The sequence below is a fragment of the Physcomitrium patens genome, chromosome 4, assembly GCF_059467195.1.
Source record: "Physcomitrium patens ecotype Gransden chromosome 4, ASM5946719v1, whole genome shotgun sequence".
Taxonomy (NCBI): Eukaryota; Viridiplantae; Streptophyta; class Bryopsida; order Funariales; family Funariaceae; genus Physcomitrium; species Physcomitrium patens.
The window spans coordinates 7801112-7824015 of NC_143413.1; the positions used below are offsets into that span (position 1 = coordinate 7801112).

At 37.8% G+C, this 22904-nt stretch overlaps 3 protein-coding genes across 11 annotated transcripts; all 3 read left to right on the forward strand.

Annotated features, from left to right (window-relative positions):
- Positions 1 to 3195: 3195 nt before the first annotated feature.
- LOC112281324 (galactan beta-1,4-galactosyltransferase GALS1) lies at positions 3196 to 6031 on the forward strand. Of its 2 annotated transcripts, XM_090249623.1 has the most exons (3): positions 3196 to 4926; positions 5072 to 5268; positions 5511 to 6031. In XM_090249623.1, exons 1-3 carry the CDS (start codon positions 3761 to 3763, stop codon positions 5516 to 5518), a joined length of 1371 nt encoding a protein of 456 aa, XP_090105749.1. In that variant the 5' UTR covers positions 3196 to 3760; the 3' UTR covers positions 5519 to 6031. The 2 variants fall into 2 exon arrangements, with proteins under 2 accessions (XP_090105749.1, XP_024373475.1); XM_024517707.3 differs by having other exon boundaries at positions 5072 to 6031.
- A 2686-nt stretch (positions 6032 to 8717) lies between these two features.
- On the forward strand, positions 8718 to 12116 carry LOC112280958 (glyoxylase I 4). Of its 5 annotated transcripts, none has more exons than XM_024516949.2 (6): positions 8718 to 8849; positions 10054 to 10243; positions 10693 to 10776; positions 10952 to 11161; positions 11433 to 11536; positions 11773 to 12116. In XM_024516949.2, exons 2-5 carry the CDS (start codon positions 10168 to 10170, stop codon positions 11522 to 11524), a joined length of 462 nt encoding a protein of 153 aa, XP_024372717.1. In that variant the 5' UTR covers positions 8718 to 8849; positions 10054 to 10167; the 3' UTR covers positions 11525 to 11536; positions 11773 to 12116. The 5 variants fall into 5 exon arrangements, with proteins under 5 accessions (XP_024372717.1, XP_024372719.1, XP_024372715.1 ...); XM_024516951.3 differs by having other exon boundaries at positions 8797 to 8816; XM_024516947.3 differs by lacking the exon at positions 8718 to 8849 and adding an exon at positions 8856 to 9177.
- A 3224-nt stretch (positions 12117 to 15340) lies between these two features.
- On the forward strand, positions 15341 to 19635 carry LOC112281416 (non-specific phospholipase C1). Of its 4 annotated transcripts, none has more exons than XM_024517906.3 (6): positions 15414 to 15650; positions 16089 to 16191; positions 16978 to 17427; positions 17621 to 18285; positions 18521 to 18697; positions 18846 to 19635. In XM_024517906.3, exons 2-6 carry the CDS (start codon positions 16109 to 16111, stop codon positions 19160 to 19162), a joined length of 1692 nt encoding a protein of 563 aa, XP_024373674.1. In that variant the 5' UTR covers positions 15414 to 15650; positions 16089 to 16108; the 3' UTR covers positions 19163 to 19635. The 4 variants fall into 4 exon arrangements, with proteins under 4 accessions (XP_024373678.1, XP_024373674.1, XP_073389545.1 ...); XM_073533444.2 differs by lacking the exon at positions 16089 to 16191 and adding an exon at positions 15850 to 15928 and having other exon boundaries at positions 15446 to 15650; XM_024517910.3 differs by lacking the exon at positions 16089 to 16191 and having other exon boundaries at positions 15341 to 15650.
- The last annotated feature ends 3269 nt before the right edge of the window (positions 19636 to 22904 follow it).

Below are 22904 nucleotides of genomic sequence, written 5' to 3' on the forward strand. Positions count from 1 at the left end.
ACATTGCACCTGAAACTATGGAGCAACGCATGCTGTAAATTATACATTCGTAGCTACTCTTGCATGGTGTGATTCCGACTGATCATTTTGCATTGGAACCTGTGCAGATTGTTGGCTGCGTAAGTCGTGTAGCTGGACAACGATATCCTGGACTGATGGCTAACCAAAAATGAGGGTCGCTGATCGATACCTTCCGATGTACCGATTCCGCAGGCTGTGGTGGTTTTCTTCGTCTTGAATTTCACCCTTAGGCCGCGTGCTCACTCGCTCAACTCTGTCAATTCTGATACTGGACTTTCTAGCATTTGAAGCCAGTACCATAGATTTAGATTTTAGCCACGTCCGAAAGTAATGAGTGCAGGGATTTTTGCAAGCCAGGCAGTTGTGTTAGTGAGACATGTCCTTTATTTCTTTGAATCTTGTAAGAGCTCGGCAGACTCTTCATTTAAAACTGAATCGAGCTGTCTCTAAACCTGAAATTCCTTAAACAATCGGTTTAATCTCAGTGTCGGCTAATCTGCTCGGCTTGCAATCGTACACCACAATTATTTGTACATGAGGCAATGGATTCGAAATGTAAGAGAAATTTTAATCAGCGAAGTTCTTGATTCGGTTAGAAATCGTCTCTACGATTGAACTGGATAAAATTGCGAGTCAGCTTTTGAAACAAGAGTTGCGACTGATGAACTGATCGTTATGTGCTCTTGGTCCAATGTTTGTATATTAGAAAATTGTTTGGACCAGTGAACTTAACCAGCATCGCAAGGACTTTTGATTATGCTGAAAGCTATGTAGTTAAGAAAGAAGGTGCCGCCGTAAGAGAACTGATTGTCGTGACCACGAGCAGAATGTATGAGCAGAGATGCTGGCGGCCAGTGATCGTGAGAACCTTCAACACTCAAAAAGAATAGGTTCTGTTGTATACCTCAGCAAGCTAATCAAGAGGACACCCCCCCCCCTGTCAACTAATTCCTGACGAACCATATTTTTTTAGGGTTAGGGCGAGCGTAACTGGCACAACATCCATCCTGATTTCAGAGCGTCCGTTCGCATTCACTCTTCAATGCAGTGCCATTTGAAAGAAAGAGTGCCTCGGGATCATCGCCCTCTTCTAACGTGTCTTAGGTACGCCTTAAGCATCATAACGCGTCGACATGAAATGGCGTGCAGACCAGATTGTAAAGCTGCTGGAGCTAGTCGGTCGTGCAACCTTTTGCAGCCAAGAAACCCCCCCTCCACCTTATCCGACGCAATTAATAACGACCATTTTCTTCCTGTCATTCTCTGTCACAACGTTAATGTATGTACCTGAGATGATTACACTGTCCGATCGCTGCAGCTTGCTTCACTCACTTGGGGTTACTAAAACCTAGGTACCTTGGATCCCTCAACCGAATTTTCAGACAGAAAATTCATATGCTTCCGTGATGTGAGCAAGATAAATATGTATATATATATATGTATATAGAAAACAAAAATAAGGATGAACTAATTGTCTGTAGAGAGTACAAAAGTTGCTGCTGAGTTCTGGGTAAGAGCTTTTTACTTGCAGCAGAAGGTATATGTAAGATGGTGTCTGTGGGCACCTTGCGTGATTAGAGAACGATGTCAAACTATTGATTGTGAGTCTTGGGTTGCACCGTTGGAGTCAATCATAATCCACGAGAGCGTAATTACCAAGATCACCAACAGCGAGGCACCATCCTCGACATGATGCGGCCATTACACAAGTCCCCTCACTACTCAATCGAGATCAGAGACGTATGTAAATTTCTATCCCCTCTCGCTTTTTACCTTTTCCTTTTCTTGTGACACAGAACTGGGTGCACATCATGCTTTGATCGAATATTTTGCTATTGCTGATTCTCTCTCTCTCCCCCCTACCCTTTTAATTTTAATCTTTATAATCTCTTCTTTTGTTTCTTTTATTTTCACATTTAACAGTATGGTAATGTAATGGCTTTTCAGGAAATTGGGAAATGACGTACAATACTTGGAGCACAATGGCTATTCTTATGGTTCCACTCATTTGTCTGATTTTCGTCTAAAGAAAACAATTATCAAATTCGATAACACTTCTAAAGTTCCCATTTTTAAAAAAAGAAAGAAAGAGAGTTGGACCATTTTAGAAAGGCTCAGGTGAGGCAACATAATTGCACATTGCAGACACAATCTGATTTGTTCTTTTTAGCAATGTTTTCTATGTTTACCACCGCTCAGTTGCATGATGGGAACATGAACAATGTTACACTATCACAGATCGAAGCAATGACACCAAATTCAGTAGAAAACTCGAATCAAGCGAGGTATGCCAAGCAAACTTCGCAGCTCTTCTTCAGGTGGGTAAGCAAGCAACATATATTTCTTCTTCAGAACCGAAAGAACAAAACCCCGAGACAGAGAGAGCAGGGGAAGAACTCAACCCAACCAACCCACAACCCCATGTTGGAGGAGAGTGGTCAAAGCCAGATCTTGGGTATGCTATTTTTAGACAATTCGAAGAAGGAAAGTCCAGGATTAGCATGGACTCAACAATAACACGCTGCTCATGAGAGAGGGAGAGAGAGCATCGCACTCTGACTGGCACATCACACAATCCCCTTGACTTTAATCAAATTAGCTGTATAATCTTTTACGAGAATACTGTGTCCCTCATGCGACGTCAGGCCAAGAGAGAGAGAGAGGGGGAGGATGAGGCTTACGAACCGTTCAACTCCCCAGAAATTCGTACACTTGTTTGTCAACTCGGGCAGTGAACAACTGGTGTCTGCCCTGGGCCAGTTCAACTGTGCCCGGGGCTCGAGTTCACGAGTAACCGAGTTTTCGTGTAGGGTTTGGTGCTCCAGTCTGCTCTCGGGGAACGCATTTCCACGTCGCCAGAACGCGTGATGGAGCCCCAATGGCGCAATTCTCTTTTCTGTTGTTTCATGTGTGCATTTTCTGGGAACGGCGGCTCTCCTCCTCCTCGCCTTTCGCTCTCTCTCGCCCCTCGAGTTCCACCACTGGATCGTGTCTTGACGGAGGTCGCATCCGGTGAACTGCGCTGATCCCCGCGATCTCGGCCGACCTCCCCTGATGGTAGCTGACGATTGACTCCATCGTACAGGATAGGAGACGCGTTTATAGAAACACTCTTCCTCGTGTGGGATTGGATTTAAGTGCGAGTGTCATGACGTTCGACGGAGAGTGTTCGGAATATTTGTCGAGAAGTTGAGCGCTTCTGGGAATGTGAGCACATTTTTGATGGGCGGGGACGTGTGGGAAATATCTCTTGGATTGTTGAACTGTTGCAGTAATGTGAACTTGGGTGCCTAGCAGCTGCGTCAAGTACGCTGTGAACCTTGTAGAATTCAATTTCGTAGCGACGAAGATGTAACGAATCCCATGAAGTGCAAGAACCCAGCTGCTCATCACTAGTAAGCGTCTCTCGCAGTTGGGGCGTTGCAGGAATCTTGTGTAACGGGCGATGTAGCAGTAGCACTCAGATTTCGCTGAGGGCTTTCTTCAGCTGAAACGCTGTGAATGGGAGTTAGAAAGAACAGCGAACAAACAGTGCTTCACCTTCCTTGTAAAATCGTGATTCAGCACTATAGTTACTAATCATTCGGCAGCTTGGGATATTCCCGTCTTGAATAATATTGATGGCAGTGTAGTAAGTTTGGCTGTTCGAAACACAGAGAGTGATTTCTATCCTGAGGTGCACTTACCCTTCTCTCTGAATTGGTTGTAAAATTAGTTGCTGAGTTGAGATACTTCAAAGATGGAAAGAGAACACTCGGTCTTGAAGGTTGAGGCAGGACGGGAGAAAGCGTGTTCCAGGCCGCAGTTGGGATGTAGCACACCTATCAAATTCTCTACTATCCGATTGAATATCATCTATCCTATGGTGATGGCAATTGTGCTGTTTCTCGTCGTCACCCAGCTCTTGTCTCTCAGCGGCTTTGGCATCAAGTTCTGGTGCACCGAGACGACAAAGGTTGTCGGGTTAGAAACGCAACTATCACCTTCTCTCCCACAGGGTTCATTTCTTGACGAAAACATCGACACGTCTTCCATAGATTTACGTCACGGAGATGTGCGATTGTTTAAGCCGCACGGACTGGCAACATACTTGTACATTGACATGAGTGCCTATCGAGGAAGCCCGAGGCACTTCTCCATTGTTGGATTGACCGCTAAATCCATAGAAAAGCATCACAAACCACCCTATGCTTGCGAGTGGGTATCAAGTTCCAACGACAAGGTAGTCAAGGGTCACGCATACAAGATTTTGCCTGATTGGGACTACGGCAAGCTGTACACAGTTGTGGTGATCACTTGCGTGTTTGCGGAGGATGTCGGAACAGATGGTGAGGGTGGCGAACTCGTTCTGTATGCCAGCTATGGTGACCGGTACAGGCAGCCGGAAAGAGTCGTGGTGCTTACAGAGGTGAAGGGGGAGTACAATTCGAGCGTCTTCGATACGAAATCTTTCCCTTATGACTATGTTTACTGTGGTTCATCGGTTTACGGCAACATCAGCCCTCAAAGAATGCGGGAATGGATGGCCTATCATGCGAAATTCTTTGGTGAGAAGTCGCACTTCATTCTTCATGACGCCGGTGGCTTTCATGAGGACGTGCGCAAGGTGCTTGAGCCTTGGATTAGACAAGGAAGAGTTACCCTTCAGAACATTAGGCAACAAGAGATTTACGACGGGTACTACCATAACCAATTCATGGTGGTAAATGACTGCCTCTTTCGATCTCGATTCTTGGCGAACTGGACATTCTTCTTCGACATCGATGAGTACATGTATGTAGATCCCAGCACGACTTTGTCGGATGTGCTCAACGAGAAACCCGATGTCTCGCAGATTGTCATAAAACAGGTTCCGATTGAGAGTGGCTTGTGTGTCGCTGACAACACTAGAGATCAACACGAAAGGTGTGGAATCCTATCATGTCTAATCTCCTTTAGGGTACAATTTAAACCTAACAAGTGCATGTTTTAGTCTGGGTTAGAAGGGTGTTTTCTTATCCAGGCGCAGAAAGAAACCTGAACGTGGCCAGAGTGGTGTGAACGTGCGCAGATGGTTAACTGAGAGACTCATTTATCGGAGGGTTTTGAAGCACGGAATTCATTATGACCGCAAGTATGCTGTGCAAGCTCGTCACGCCGAAGCAACTGGAATTCACATGTCAATGAACTTGCGGAGAGGAAAAACTCGTGTCTTGCAGGATGAACGACTTCGTTATTACCATTACCACGGCACCATCACAAACAGAGGTAACCTCTGCAACAAATTTGTTGACTCCAAAAACAAAACGGCTGTAAAGAGTGTCCAACTCAGGCTAGATGAGACCATGATGAAAATGGCGAAGGATGTGAAGTCATACGAGCTCAAAATGATCGGGAAGCAACCATTCGTATTGTAACTGGAGGAGATCTGATCATTGTCACCGGATCATCTTCAAAAAGCTGTTGATGAATACCAAGCATCCGTATGACATTTCCACTACTACGTGCAGGAAGGTGAACTTTATTGCACACACAGGGCTCCTCCCCAGGATGTGCAACAACGTGCACCATTTACAACAAACATCGAAGGCACGAAATCGGCCATTGTCAGCACGAATGCTGTGCACCTTCGAGCACAGAAGCTTCAAAACGAGGTTGTCTTCACTTATGAGGACGGAAGTCGTCAACTAACGAAGACCCACATCCTCACAGGAATGGATCAGCACAGCGACATAACGTGGATTGACACTATGTCTGCGTCGAAGACTGAAGCTTCGTATTCAAACCCAGTTGTGAAGCAAGTAAGCTTTTAGGGAGGTTTCGGTTTCGGTATTATCATGGTCGATAGCCCACTACTTTCGAGGCCGGCTCCTCATTGTACACAATTCCATAGATCTATCAAGAGGGACTGCAGGTTGTTGCATCATGTGCTGCCAGTTTTTTCTTTCTTTGAGTTCCTTCGCTATCAGTCACCTCTTCGTGCGATGTGTTGACACACAATCAAAGCAATATCGTTGCAAACTAGTTTCAACAGTGTGTGGAGATTCGCAAATCGTCACTGTTGTCTTTCGCCTCGTTTTCATCGTCCAGGTTGCTTGGGCTAGTCAATACTTAAACTTATTGTTATGATTACAAATGGTAGTAGTTTTGAAAGAACAAAATAATAATAATATAAAAAGAAGCATTAAAAGAAAATCAGAAGTACCGACACTAACTTTTGATTTCTAAAATAAAGTGTTCCATAGGATTTTCAACTATATGTTTTCTGAAAAGATACGTTTTTTTTTTTTTTTTTTTTTTTTTTTTTTCTTTTTGAATAATTTATGTTAAAATTTTATTCCATAATCATTACTTTTTATTATTTATATTTGCTTCAAATATTATGGTAGGTTTCAAAAAGTTTACAGATATATTATTAAAAGTCGTTCATGGTACTATACAGTCTAACAATGATATTACATGGAAAATCACTTGTTCAATTAACCGCTAATAAATACTCTCATATTTCATTTATTAACTCTATTTTCATAAATTTAATCTAATGGTAACACCAATATGTGGTATTAAATTTTCTAACATATTGTGTAATTGAATGCATTTGGATCGTTCAACTTGTGCTCTTGTAATAACACAATATTATAAGGTAGATAAGTAAATTTAATACAATTTACAGGTTTGTACATCTTCTTTGAATTATTAGATCTTTTAATATAAAAATAGGTTAAAATTTTCTTTATTAACTTCAGAAAATAAAAGAGAGAGAAAAAGAGAAAGGACAAGATTAATAATCTATTACTCAGTAATAATTTTATCAGAAAATTAGAAACACTCCATGATTTTTGTTTGATGTGTGACTTGAGCTAGTCTTTTTCTTACTTATTGACTTATAATGCATATTTCTTTGGTTTTTATATATAAACATAAACATATATATATATATATATATATATATATATATAATTTATAAATATTTTGAAATTCAAAATATTTATTATAATTTATCCCTAAATAAACCAAAACATTCAAGATGTATTCAAATTTATTCCTAAATTATTAAAAAATGATTAAGTCCATGCCAAAAGAAAAGTTTTATAATTACTAATTTTATAAATTTGACATTGGATGATATACAGATTCTGCTTGAAAACCCAATTTTTAAAAATATAGAATGTTTATTTTCAAATTCCTATTTATTATTTATTGTGTCATTTTAGTTGGCATCTTTAAAATCTACGAAAATCTACTTGTAGCAACCAGTAAATGCCATACTTATATATTAATTAGCAATCTATTTAATATTTCAATTTTTGCACATAATTTATTTATTTGAAAATTTTGTAATTCTGGTAAAAAACAGGGATCAATTTTACATTTATCTTATATTCTATTAAATAAATTAATTCTTGTTATAGAAATTTTTATTTTGTTATGTAAAAAATTCTACAAAGTATTACAACACGTGCTATAAAGTATTCCAAAACAAATTCCTAGAACAATTATAAAGGAATACTTTGACACTTTGTGCAAGATAATCTTAGAAAAATAGCCATAAATATCTATTAATAAAACGGTGAAAGAATATTTTCTAAAAGTTTTTCTTTATTTTTTATTTTTTTATTTTTTAAATGTTTAAACAATTGTTTACAATGAGGTTCACTAGCATAATCCCACAAAAGATAGCCACAAAGACTTGCTATGGCTAGAATTCCTAGGACTCTTGAAACTTTCTATAAAACTACTAAACTAACTAATTGTAAATAAAAGTGCACCAAATCATCCTATACAATATATTGGTAGGCATGTTATAAAATTATTTCTACAGAGAAAACTTATTTTTTAATCTCTCTCTATATATATTCCAATAATGGTTTAAGAATACAAAACAAAAAATCTAGCAAGCTTTTATCGAACATATATTTTTTTTCAAAAATTCATTTTTTAAATCTAAAATTCCAATTCTAAAACTGTCAAATATTTTTAAGATTAATTAATTGACTATGAGTTCTTTGACGTAGCTTTAAATTGCACAAGTAAGGAATATATGATTGTAATTCTTTGATTAAATAATTGAAGATTTTTTACTTTTTTATTCTAAATAGATTCAAATTTTTTAAAAAATAGAAAATATTTTTATTTTTTTAATTTTATTTTCATATTAAATTTCATATATGTATACATGTATATATTCTTCTCTCTTTATTTCTAAATTTTATTCAAATTTCTTTACAATTGGTATTTGATAAGTATGTCTTATTGAAATTTGTTAAGATTGTTGTGCAAGTATTTATAACTTATTTTAAGATTTTTTTTGGCTTAAACTAATTTAGTAAGAAAACAGATTTATATCATTAACATATTAGTAATCTATTAAAATCTTGAAACCTCATTAAAAAATACAAATAATTCAATACTTAAAACTTAAATTATTCAAAAACACCAAATACTAAAGATATTAATAATATAGTTTTTAATTCACATTAAATTTTAGATAACATTAATATTATAGAAAATTTTAAAATAAAATCATCTGTGAATCCTCACATATGCTTCTTGAATCTGTAAAGTTTAAAAACAGAAGTCTAGCATCCATCGCTTCAACACAACCCTAACTTTCAATTATTCTATTCATTTTTTACATCACTCTATTCAACATGCTTTACACACATACATACATCCACACATGGAAGTAACAAATCTGAATTTCTAACTCCAATAGGAGTTCATTCATTATAAGAACATCATCCAGGAAAACCCATATGAAATTCTGCAATGAGAAAGCATGAAGATGGAAACTTTGGAAACTTTGGTAGAGACATGTAATACATGCACCTACACCCACAACATCAATAGTGAGTTTTTGTTTCTGTGTTTTTGTTTGTTTGTTTGTTTGTTTTTTTTTTTTTGTTTTTGTTATTTTGGATTGAATTATGAGTAATATCCTGTTCCAAGCTCACTTGGCTATGAAGTTTGCCTTTATGGTGTCCTGAACTGCAACGGGTTGTTTGTTGCTGTCATGTTTCAAGACTAGACTTTAGTCATTAGTTTGCCAATCTTCTGCGGAGACGTTCATGAGAGTTGTAGACACTTACTGTGAGCAATCCGTCATTTTGAAGTGAGATTTCGATGGTGCGTTGTTTTGGAATTTTGACAAATGTAGAACGGTGTTTCGCTGTGAAGGTAGGGCTTGATTCGTTTAGGTTTAAGCTCTGTGGTCTGAAGTGTGTTGACGAGAATGAGGAATTCGATCTTTTGTCTGATTTTGGAAGCTTCGCCCATGTAGGCTGTCATTGAATGCTGCGTTTTGGTTCCGTAGCTTCGTGTTGATCTGCTAGATTCGGTGACCATGATTGCAGCAGTAATGGCTTCCATTTGTTGAATTCGTCTTTGGGTGCCCTCGATGTTGTAAATTTGACGCCATCTTTTCTTGAATGCAACCCTACTCAAAAAATTGAAAGCTTACATTTTTGTTTCTTACAAACGTTTGATGCGTATCCTTGAATTGTGGTATTATCATTTTTTGTCCCAGGAGAGATTATGTTTTATCTGCTATTGTGGTCACCTGCGGAACTCGTATTTGCTTAAAATAGATTCAATGAATCGGGGAAACTTTTACATAATTTTGTGATATGATTAATCTTTGCTCCTTGATCACACACTGGAATTATGGAGCGATTCTTGCTGTCTGAAGTTTTCACAACTGTCCCTCTTTTTATTACCAGCAGATCCTTGTGTTTGTTACACATAGGGTGTTGAGGGGCATAGAACCATCTCTCAACCGAAGGAGATTTGCAGTAAACTAGTTGTAATCATCTTCAGGGCTCTTTTGTCTTGAACTCGGAAATCGTTTAGTTTGACAGTTTGACTGTTGTTAGGGTGATTGCTCTGATCACATATTACCGATCAGAACAGGGGCTGATGAATCTTGTTCGAGCGAACGTAGGAAGTGGTCCACTGTTGTAATCTTATGCATTCCATTAGAATTTGAAGAATCTTGTCAAGATAAGCAGTATGTGATGAGTCGTCATTATTTAACTGCTTGCATTGAATAAATAGGGCGGTGTCACTACGGGTGGAATACGCGAGTTGTAATGTGGAAATAGTCAGGCGCAACTCGTGAAGACGAGGGCAGTCTAAACAACTAGCAGAAGAAGCGAGAGATCACCCATCATGGCACAAGTTTCACCAGCAGTGCAGCGAGAAGCCGAGAACCCACACGACAATAATCTGAAAGCCTCTGTGAAAGGTACAGCCTCCACACAAGCCTAGATGATTACTAGCACCTCCACTACAAATTTAGTGACTTCAATGGCTTCAGGAGATTGATACAGTAGAATTTTAACAACGTTTAGAGTAAGCAATTCTGATATCCAATTATCTGAGACCGCAAAAAGTAATTCTGGGCAGGGGAGAAACCCTCAACTCATTTCAGTTGAACAGATTTGAGAAAGAGGACAGAAGCTCACTATACTTTCTACTTAAATGTGTACTCCGAACGTTTTCGATGCCAGAGGTTACCTGATTCTGACCATGAGTCCACTTATCACAGCATAGAGGATTTCCAGTCGGGGGGGGGGGGGGGGGGTTGTGTTCATGAAGTTTGAAGACGAGTATGGTATTGCATTGATCTTGGTGCAGGGTGTCGGTTTTCTAAACGGAAGATACTAATACAATTTGAAATGTATGTGGTATCAGCAATTGAGTTCACGGGAGTGCACCACGTTGGCATGTTATGTGAAAGCCTTGAGAGGTCGCTCGATTTTTATTGTGGTTTACTAGGTACGAGTACTGCTTTTTGTACCGGCTCTTATGGCATTCATTCTATTGTTCATATTTCAGCCTGAGATGAACATTTTCGTAGCAGTTTGCTCACAAGAGATAACTGAGAATTTCGTCTTCTTACCCATAGCTGCTCGCAACAGAGGGCTCTAATTGGTGATTCTTTGTTAAGCAGGTCTTGAAATCAATCCGACTCGACCTGACGACAAGCTTTCTTTCGGGGGAGTGTGGCTGAATGTTGGGTCACCATCTCAAATGATACACTTGATGGAGTTGCCCAACCCGGATCCCAAAGAAGGTCGCCCGCGGCATGGCGGATGTGACCGCCATGCATGTTTGTCGGTCCAGGATGTTGCAAAAGTGAAGGAGTTACTTGATAAAGCCGGTACGTCCAAATCTGGCACTCATTTTGAGTTGACATACATTGCACTACTGCCTAGTTGTTTACCGAACAATTTTAGAAAAGCGCAGGTTGCTTTGATCATCAAATAACCAGCACTTGCGTACACTTCAACACTGAACGCGTTTAAGTTGTTCCGTTTCAGGTTGCTACGTGGCTCTTTCAGTTGTTTTTGAATCGTTGGTATCAGCTTTATTGTACTACTCTGGTTGTGATTGAATACAGTAACAAAGTTTTGAGATGACGTTGTGCACAGGAATTTCGTATACATTCAGCGCATCTGGAAGACCAGCCATCTTTACTAGGGATCCTGATGGCAACGCTTTAGAGTTTGCCCAGCTTGGTTGAGTTCGATTACTGGTAAATCCTGTACTCGAGTATTGAGTACTTCCAGATGTTCTGCAATGCAAATCAATGTTGGGCTCACGCCTTGTAGGCTCCTATTTTTTAAGTTCCGTTCTTTTTTGCTGTTTGAGTTGATGTTTCATTACTTTTCTACTATGCATTCAAATTGGTGTGAATGGCTACACTTGGGGTTAATCTGCTTTTATCTATGTTTTTCTAAATAAATGCTTGTACCTATGTTTGTTTTGTAGACTGGGTAATGTCTCCAGAGGTTTAGTCATAGTCAACCGTGAAGAACCTCAACATTGTGGAGACTGTACACACGGACGTTGCACAGGCTAAGATTTAAGATGCAAATGAAAGCCTATTTTGAAACATATTATTAGCTTTCTACCTCGACGCATCAATCTGCATCCACCACACAGCAATTGGAGAACAGGTTACTTTGTTCAAATTGTGTGATTCAAGTGATACATTTATATGTGTATGTACACATACACATACATATGTGTACATATACACACGTATGTGCACATATACACACACGTATAATCATTTTCTTTAAACATATACGAAGGTTTGAAATTGTCATGAATTCTTCATCAGGTTCTCCACAATGTGATTTAATTTCAAGCACACTAATAAATACTCACTTTGCTAGATCTTTATTTTATTTTTTTTTATATTTGAATTGAACATAATTGTTGGGAACAAAAAAAACCAAAAAGAAACTTTTTATTTATTCATTTTTAAGGACACAACCTTTGTGAATTAAAATATACAACTATACATTTTGACACTTGTTAGTAAGGGAAAAACCAGTAAAATTTCTAAATTTTAATTTTAGAAATGCAAATGATTAGAGCAATCACAACAAAATGTGTTTTTAGTTTAATGTGTAAAAAAAAAAAAAAAAAAAAAAACACGAATATTTAATGGTTTTGGAAGAAATATATTTGTTTAAATTTATTACTATATATTTCTTGATAAATAAATGGCTTTATAATGAGTTCATATCCATGTGGTACTTCTATAAAAATCTTAAATCCAAGGTTTATTTGAGGATTTCTTTTGTAATCTTGTTGGATTAGTATTTCTGCCATATCATAATCTCTATAAATAAATACCAAACTATTTCTTAACTTAGCAAAAGAAAGCTAATAAATATTATATATATATATATATATATATATATAGATATCTTATCATACAAAGACTTCAAATGTGTTCCAGTTAAACTAGTTAAATATAAGATTAAGAACACTCAATGGTTCTATTGAGATTGCTAATTTATAATTTAAAAGGATGAGTGAAGATCTTTGTTAAATTTTTGATACAATCAAAATGTACAAGGGCTAGTCTTAATTATGATTTAAGATTGTTTGTTCATGAGCATGCTAGCACTTGTTCAAGACATAGGCAAAAAGATATAATCATGTTTTAGTTCTCTTTTAGAACATAATTCTTGAGAGATAAAAAGTTTTTTTTTTTTTTTTTTTTTTTTGTTTGTTTGTTTGTTTATTTTTGTGGTCTTAATATTAGATATTAGAAGACTATAAGTTTTAATTAACCCCACTTTTTGTGAAAAGACAAAAGGATGTTATTTTCTCTTTTGTTGTTTGATTAATAGAATCTACTTTTAAGTTCAATTTTATAGATATAATGGTACTACAAAGAAGTCTAAGGAGCTTCAAAGAGATTGATACAAACACCTACAATTTGGAAGTGACAATGATAGAAAACAAGCTTGTAACAATCTTTGTCCTTGAAATTTAGGCCAAAAGATGTTTTTTGAGATTATAATTTGGCTTTGCCCAGAGCATTAGTTCAATATTGTAAGCCTCTCTTTGCTTTGATTGCTTTTAGATTTTTGCATATTTAAAAAAAATAATTTCAAAATAGCATATTGAATAAAAATGAAAAGTCAATTTTTTTTTTTACTATGTTAGAACCATAGCTATATAATATGTAGATACAATACTTTTGGTCTTGGTATTGATCTCCTCTTTGATAATGGTGGGATTGTTGTTGATGATCATAGTTTCCATATTAATATCTATCTCATCTACAACTCTAGTAATTGAAGGTATTCTCTTTATTCACAAAATTGATGATTTGTATAGAAATCTAAATTCTAAATGCATAAATAAATGATTTCTATTCTTGTTAGACCCACATTCATTTATTTGTTGTAAGAAGAATCAACACTCAAATCATAAAATTCTTCACTTAATTCCTCACATATATTTTAATGATTTACTTTAAAAAATTAATTAATTAATTAATTAATGCAAAAAGCAAGGTTATAAGTCTACAACTTAAGAACAACCTTTGTTCCAACAAATACTATCAATTAAGCAAGGAATATTAGTTAAGGGATATAAATTATGTAGAATACCTCTTTACAACATAACCAACATTCAACAAATGTCACAACCATACCAAACTAGAAACTAAATATTTGTACACACACTTGTAATACACAGCGGAGGAACCAAGTGGCTGACGAAAAGCCACGGAACGAACGACATCGAGTCCGGACGTCGAAGTTCCGTCGTCTCCGTCGTCGACGTCGGTCAGCGACAATGCGATATTCTGTCTCCTCCCAGTTCCTCCGGCGCCGAACGGACTGTGCTGGTGCCCTACTTGGCAGCTTGCCCCGAATCAACGTGCTTCGCGAGAATTGCGGCCGATTTTACGCTCCGATCTTGCTCAGTGGCTGGCTACGTGCCGACCCCAGCCTCAGTTGCGCCCAACGCTCCTTTTCACCACGTCTCGAGCTTCTCATGGCCTTTGGAGTGTTCGCCTGTCGGTGAAAAAAAACAACCGAAGGCAGGGTTTGGCGAGTCAGAAAGGAACTCGCCGTCCCCACTCCATACCGTCATCCCCTCCCTCGGGATCCCACTACTCCCTACCCTCTTTGTATACTGGCTAGAGTGGTCTTTGCCCGCGAAGCAGCCTCCACCGCTCCCCGAAACTCACCCATCGGAAAGTGCATCGAGTCGTTCTTTTATTCTTTTTTTGCGTTCCCACAACTAGTGGAACAACTCTCTGAAAGGATGTGATCGTGGATTCATTCAGACGCAATCTCCTACAGTGATGGAGGATTGAGGCCTCTCGCGTCGCTTCAACGCTGTGGACAACTCCAGAAGCTTTCTCTCTCCGTTTCCCTCCACAGAAATCTACTTCCACTTTCGGACTCAAGGGGAAATTTGAATCATAGCATCTTCTCTTCGCATCGTGGGAAGCAGAATACGGTGAAGGTTCGGCACATTAACTCCAACATTTTGACTGTACATGTCCACCCCTTGTTTCAACGGGTGAGGAACCCTCTGTCACCCGACGTTTCGCCGGGGACCATGTCCGGTCAGTGACCCGGAAAAAGGAAAAGCTTGCATTTACTTCCATTTTCTCCCTCAACAACGAAAATGATAAAAGAAAGGGCTACCAATAACGTTAAACGATTCAAGTAATTTAACTGAGATTCTTCCTCCACACTTTGAACCTTCCATTCTATTTCAAAAAAAAAAATTACAAAAAACCCCCTTAATTAGCACACAGAGAGATGGTAAATATTCGGGTTAAAAAAGTAAGAAAATATTTTTTCCTTTTTTGTTTCCTTCTTATCTAATGACCTACCACGTGCCGAAGAACCCGAATGGATGTGGACGAAAGTAGGGCACGCCAGGTGGCAGGATAGGCGCAAGACATTGGGTTTCGTGACGACAGCCGGATGAGTCATCCCAAAATATTAAAACGAATATCATCTAAAAGGATGAATTAAGGCGTTCCGCTTCTTCTTAATCTCTTTCCTCGAAGAAGGGGACTTTCTGGTTTTTGTCTTTTGTAGTTGTTTGTTGTTGTTGACCCGCCCGTTACAATCTTTTGTGTTTTTTGACGATTGCCGTCGCAATCTCTTTGAGTTGTTGTTGTTGTTTCTCTTGATTCCGCCATGGATTGTGCTTCTCTTCCTTGCCTTTACTCAGTGCATTTGCCATATCTCATGTAGAATTCCAGGTTATTTGAGGACTTCGCGGTCGTTTGACCGCCCCTTGGCGGACACTTTGAGTTGGACGACGTTGCTTGCAAGCTCTGATCATCGGGATAGCAATTTGTGTGGCTCTGCAAGGTAGGATTGAGCATGAGTCGGTTTACGTGAAAGAATGTCAGCGATTTCAATTCAGGTTTTTGTCTTATGGTGATGTGTTGGACGTGGAGGCGCAGGGGTGACGGTGTCGTGGTTTGCAGAGTTTGTGTGAGAGCTAGGAGGTGTTTTAATTTAATTATTATTATTATTAATTTTTTCTTGTTTCTGTTGTGGTTGTTAGGGAGTATGGAGAGTGAATTGTAGCCGGATTGTGTACCTTAATGGTCGTTGTTTGCGATTTTGAAGTCGTTTTTGAAGAGGTTTCTTGGTTTCCATGGCTTGGGGTTTCTGTGTTCCTCGTGCTCGTTCTGATCGCTATCGCCGACTCTCTTGTGTGAATCGATTTTGGAATCGTCAGAGTTGTTTTTTGCGTCTTATTACGACATTGGTGCGGTGTGCTAAATTTAGTCTTTACTTTAGGACGTACTGGTGTAGGTGCAATGTTGACCGGGCACCATAAAGTTGATTTGGATCGTGACTTTTCCCGAGAATCTGATCGGTGCGGACTTCGAAGCTTTGAAAGGTTGCCGCTAGGTGGAGTCAATCCCTTCAGCAAGTTGATGCGGGTGAACGAAGAGTGCAATTCGGTAGACATAGTTTTGTCACGAGATTGCAATGAAGGACACGAAGGATGCCTTAATTAGCTCGAGTGGACTGGAAGTAATTGGCTGTGGCAATTTTAGTGTTATAAGACAACAATTTTGAATACATTGGCCGGTTTCTGCATTTTAATCGCACAGTTGAGGAACCGTCAATGGTGTATGGCGCCAAGTCTATCGGTCACTGAATAAGTCGGCAGTAACTCAGAACTTGGTGTACTGAATATTTTTCATCCCCTTAGATCTAGTGTAGGTGCTTCAATAGGCTTTTCCGCACCAGGTAAATGATGTTTGTTACCGCAAGCTTAGAGCATGCTGTTTCGATGTTCGTTGCTCGTTTGTTCGTACGTGAAATTTACGTGAAATTTACTAGCTACCTATGTACATCACCGGATAGGCTTCGAGACTTTTGGTGTATTTTTTGTTTGTGTTTTTCTTTTTTCTTTTTAATACACACCTTTTCAAATTTTCTACTTTAAAAAAAAAAAAGAAAAAAACTCTTTTACACATTGAGAGGATGCGTCCAAGTTGTTCTCATCAACTTTTAATTCTTGCAAATGTTACACGTATAGTTTTCGAAAGAGCCAAATTAACAGGTTTAATCTTTTGGGTTTTGCGTAGCTAAGCAAAGCTCTGTTTTGCTGGACAGATGTGAGTTTAAGACGTTTGTTGTTGATGACATTAACTAGTCTTTGGTCTTTTGTGTGTAGGAATTCAACCAAAACTAAGATGAAGCCTCCGAGCCGCACACGTTGCGGCTTGGTTTATTTGCTCTTCATACTCTCACTTGCACTAGCACCATCGATTGCTAAGAAGGCAAGAATTGATGGGCCTATCAAAGTGGTTGTGGTGATGGTTATGGAGAATCGTTCCTTTGATCATATGCTGGGTTGGCTCAAGACTTTGAACCCAGAAATTGATGGTTTAACTGGCAAGGAGTGCAATCCCAAAAATACATCCAATCCTGATTCGGAGTTGGTATGTGTTTCAAATATCGCTGAATTTGTAGATCCTGACCCCGGACACTCGTTTCAAGCAATTCGGGAGCAGATATTTGGGAAGAATGAGACATCTGCGATTCCCCCACCCATGAACGGTTTTGCTCAACAAGCAGAGAGCATGGCAAAGGGTTTCTCTAAAACAGTCATGAGTGGCTTCAGGTATTCTTCTCATGACTTCCTCAGTTTTCAGCTTATAGTTTGAGGAGTTTGGTGGTGAACTTTCATTCGGTGTGATGATTTCTTGTTGAAGTTAGCTTCTGTTTCGCAACCCATACACTATGCAGATCGCTTTGATCAACATCCAATTTGATTTCTAGGTGCGTATTATAAATGTCGTATCTCTGTGATATAGGCCAGAAGTTGTCCCCGCATACAAAGCGCTGGCTGCGGAGTATGCAGTCTTTGACCGTTGGTTTGCGTCCGCCCCTACATCCACTCAGCCCAACAGGTTTTATGTGCACTCGGCCACTTCATATGGAGCCATGAGTAACGTGAGAGAAGAGTTAATAGAAGGGTTTCCCCAGAAAACAATCTTTGAATCGATTGTGAATGCTGGTCATACTGTTGGTATCTACTACCAAAATCTTCCTGCGACTTTATTTTTTCGGAACTTACGAAAATTGAAGTTCGTGAACAAGTTCCACGATTATACCCTCAAGTTCAGGAACCATGCAAGGCGGGGGGTTCTACCCAACTATGTGGTAGTGGAACAAAGATACTTTGACACGAAGGTGCTTCCAGCAAATGATGACCATCCTTCTCATGATGTATCTGAGGGCCAAGGTTTCGTGAAAGAAGTTTATGAAATCTTACGTGCTAGTCCACAATGGAATGAGATGCTTTTTATTATTACATATGATGAGCATGGTGGTTTTTATGACCATGTGCCCACTCCAGTGACTAACGTTCCAAATCCTGATGGATTAATTGGTCCTCCGCCGGAATACTTCAACTTCAGGAGGCTTGGAGTGCGAGTCCCTACTCTGATGATATCTCCTTGGATCAATAAGGGTGTCGGTAAGCAGCCACTTTTTTTTTATTGATAATTTTTTTTCGTGCTATACATTTCTTACTTGTCATGACTGTTAGTGATGGGCTGCGTAGCTGGATCGTTTGCAAGTCCTGATGAATTGTAATGTTGCTTTCAAGTAATTCAGGGTAGTGAATGGTGATTATGTGATGTACATAAAATTAAGATCTATGAACAAGTGTGGTATACTTCTTCATTAATAATTTCTCTTCTCCTTTGCAGTGGTACATGGACCGCATGGTCCTACTGCCGATTCACAATATGAGCATTCGTCAATTCCGGCAACAGTGAGAAAGATATTCAATCTTCCGGATGATTTTTTAACTGCGCGGGATGAATGGGCAGGAACATTTGAGCATGTTTTTGCTCAACGCAAGTCGCCAAGAATTGATTGCCCTAGTACAAACCCTTGACCCTTATACAATCTTTAATTCTTCATAGTTGGTGCAGAAGGACATTGCAAATTTGATCAAGCCTTGATGACACGAGCAGATAAAAATTTTGTTAGAGTGTTTTTGGATCTTACAAACCTCTTTCTGTTTTGTAGAGCAAATACCGAGTCCGCCATGGTCATTACGACACTCACCACCAAATGAAAGTGCTCCATTGACGGAGTTCCAGGAAGAGCTGATCCAGTTGGCATCTCAATTAAACGGTGATCACCAGCATCCCGAGTATCCTCATCTCGGAAAGCGAATGAATGTGGGACAGGCCTACGAATATGCTACAAAGGCTGTGGCTAAATTTATAGAAACTGGAAAGGCGGCTCTGAAAGCTGGGGCAGATCCAGAGACAGTGATCATGGTGTCACCAGGTGTAATTGAAATGACAGAGGATTCGGACAACCATCACGAGAGTTTATGATCTTCTTTCACATGAGTCAGAGACCCTCAGCAACTCAACTGTAACTTACACAATACAGCTGGGAATGAAGGGTGTGTTTAGCAGTTACTAACTTCAAGCTGGGAGGAAGTTGAGAGGCGTTTCAAAGGGATGTTTGAATTTCGGTCCAGTGATTTACCTAACGCCAGGATTAGTGGGGGGTGGGTTGTACATCACTTGTGACGTAAGTGCTGAAGGTCCTTTGTCTCCTAAGGGCCAAAATATTTACAATTTCATAACATTGAGAATTTAGATACGTAAGACTTTTGTGAGGTGGAATTTTTCCTACACACTTGGCCAAGATATGTATACATCGATATTACGTGTTAAGGTTTAGATACACAGAATGTTTACAAGGTAAAACTTTTAACTGTGTAGGTTACATTTATTTTTATCCTCAATTATACTATTTATGTAATAATGTAATATATTTCTATTTTATTTAATGTAAACAATAGTACATCTTCAAATAATGCAGAAAAGTAATGAATAATAAACCTCTAGTCTTTTTTAAACTAAAGTACAAGTTTTTTTTTAGCCCAAATAGCTGCAGAAAAATAATTTATGCCAATAACTAACAAAAATTGATGTTCGATTATATTGTAACCATAATATTTGATTGATGTTTTTGGTACAAAATAAACAAAGGTTTTTGTGATGAAAGGACGTCTTTGTTATTTCTTATCTTGTACAAAGAGAAAAAAAAAGTGCTGGAATTTGTTTCTTTATTTATTTATTTATTCATTTATTTTTGTAATAAAAAATGATAATAGAAGTCTATTCTATGTTTTTTTATCAAACATATCTTTTATGCAAACTTGTAGAAATCAGGAAAGTTAACTTCTTTAGAAAAGACTATATATGGTTCTTTTCAATTATACTTTAAATAAGACTAATTGGTTTCAATGATTGTTGCAAGGGATTTAATAAAGAAAACACCTCCTCTTTGAGAAAAAAATTACAAATTCATATTTTAACTTAGCCACAAATAAAAAGAATGCCTCTCAATAATAAGATGCTAGAATATTGCTACAACATTTCATTTCATATTGTATTACAAACTTTTATTTATTATTCTTTCTACACTCATCTACACCTTTTCAAAACGTTTCAAATCTTATCTTTACACAAATGAAATTGGAGGTCTACAACCATACAATACTATTAATGAATTGGTTCCATATAATTTTCTTAATGAATTTATTAAGTCAAATTTTGTTTCTTTTCAAAAAGAGTTACAATAAGGTGATACACTACTAACTAAAGCATCCTAATTAGAAGAATATGGTGAAGGCATAACTCAAGTTTACCGATATCTGAGCATGCATGCTATTATTTCCTATGATAGTTGTAGAGTCTAATATTAGTATATTGTGTGTGATTGATTATTTGTAGGCTACTTTAAATTAGGATTTTTTGGAAAAATATCCTAGTTTCTTCAAAATAATCTTTGGAAGATGCACTAAAATAAGGCTTCAATGGTCTTCTTTTGCACAATTGGAGAGGCGCCTTACAACATGTAGTTATACTAGTCAGACCTTGGGATATGCACATCAATATCACAATTGATAAGGAGTTGTAGATGCCTTAAAAAGCTACTATAGGGACAAAGTTTGGCATCTTATCTAACCCACTAGGTGAGAAGACAGATGCTATCATGACAAAGTGGTGCTTGTTGTGTTTGAAGCTCACTTGCAAAGAAGTCAATCTCATAAGGGGTAAATATAAGTAGACAATGAGTGTAAAATCGTTTACAATTCCATTTTATATTGGCAACATTACGACGCACATAAAGTTGCAGCATGGCGAGGCTTGTCCAAAGTATAGCTTATTTCCTAATGGCAAGAAGTAGTTCTTTGATTGCACAAATTTCAACAACACTCATGCAACTTATTTCAATGGTAAGAATGCACTTACATTTACAATCAATTGAGATGTTATGGACGTCATTATTGATGACATGTTGTTCAATGTTGATGACAAAAAATCTTTGCTGACATATGAACAAGGATGTAATATCTTCAATCTCTTCGAAGATGTAAACATCAATAGCATTGAGCTTGGTGGAGAGCAAGACTTGAATTGAGAAGCTTATAATGTTAAAATTAAGTCTTTACATTTGTTTCATCTTATAATCAACTTTGTATCTTATGGAGTTTTTTTTTTTTTTTTTTTTTTTTTTTTTCAAATGGTAGCATGTCTCATGGATGTTACCAAAATTGAATTGTACATGAGTTGCTTTAGTTGGCTCAATGAAGATTATATTGCTTCGTTCAAAGCTTTTGGATATTGTTGCTCTAAAAAAGAAGACACAACTTGTTGGTATTAATACAAATGGTGAATACATGATGGTATGGCAACTTTTTAGCATTGCAATGAGGATGATAGAGGTGGCTACTAATGGCATTGTTTAAGTGTGGTGTGCTCTCCATCAACTTGACCTCATCGTCCAAGCCAAGTATCTAAAATTATATAACTAGTTTAGAAATGTCTTGATGTGCCTTGTCTTTCATCTTTGTTGGTAGTTCAATCTCATTAAGAGGATGGATTGTATATGTCCAAAGTTTATTGACATGTATTGGTTATCCATAAAGAAACTTTCTAGCTTTTTGCATCTAGGATGCATTATCATCTATGAGTATCTTGACTAAAAGAAGCTAGCATGTATCTCTCGCCTTGCTTGGTGGGTGGTACTACTCTCACTCAACAATGTTGCAAAAGTAGTGTCCATCATCGTGACATGCTTACAATGACTTAGCATTCTCCTCAATTAAGAAAAGTTGTAGTTTGAAGGTTTCATTTAGTAACTCGTATCACTTTACAAAGTGCAAGGACTGCACAATGCTAAAACTCATGCCCAAAATGTCATCTATAGATCCTTCTTTGTGGCTCTCACCAATGTGGAGGTCTTCATTTAAGACTAAGGAATCTTTATCATGAACATAATGGTTGCATTATAGGCAGAAGACACTAAACATGTAGTTTGTTCAGTGATAAGTTTGTTTATTGATCTCATTGATGACATCTCTACTATTGTTGCCTAATGTGATTGAAACAACAATACCATCAATGAAAATATCCACAAAGTCCTATTTCACAATCTTTGTCATCTATGGACATTTTCTTTATACATTTTAATTTTTTGGGATAAGTTGTAGTTGGAATCGACTTGATGGAATACTTAGGCCATTGAAGATATTGAGAATGACGACAAATATAATGGTGAACGCCTACCATAAGAAAAATACTTTTAAGGCTGTTTTTGACAGGTACATCAATTTACAAATAGATTTTAATATTGCATGGACTCATTGTGATGGTCTTTTTTCACAACTTCAAAGGTTCTTTAGTGGAGTAGCCTCCATCTTTCTTAATACAAGCATAGTTGAATTTGACTTCTCCATGATTGGGTAGACAAAAGATAGATATTGCCAAAGCCTTATCAACTTTTTTCTTGAGAGCATTTTTTAATCCAAGCAATTCAACCATGTTTGTCAAATTTGATGGATATGGATGTTTTTGGAAACTATTGTAGTCAATTTTTATCCATCCCTAGTTTATCTAAAATAAAATGTTGTTGCAATCCTAGAATAAGCTAAATTAGATATTTCAAGGCTTTTGCAAATTTAAAATTGCCTTGTTATATGCCTTACAAGCATTGAAAAAGATATAGATAGATGTTGTATAAATGCACTCTAGATGGTACTATTTTACTTTCTCATGA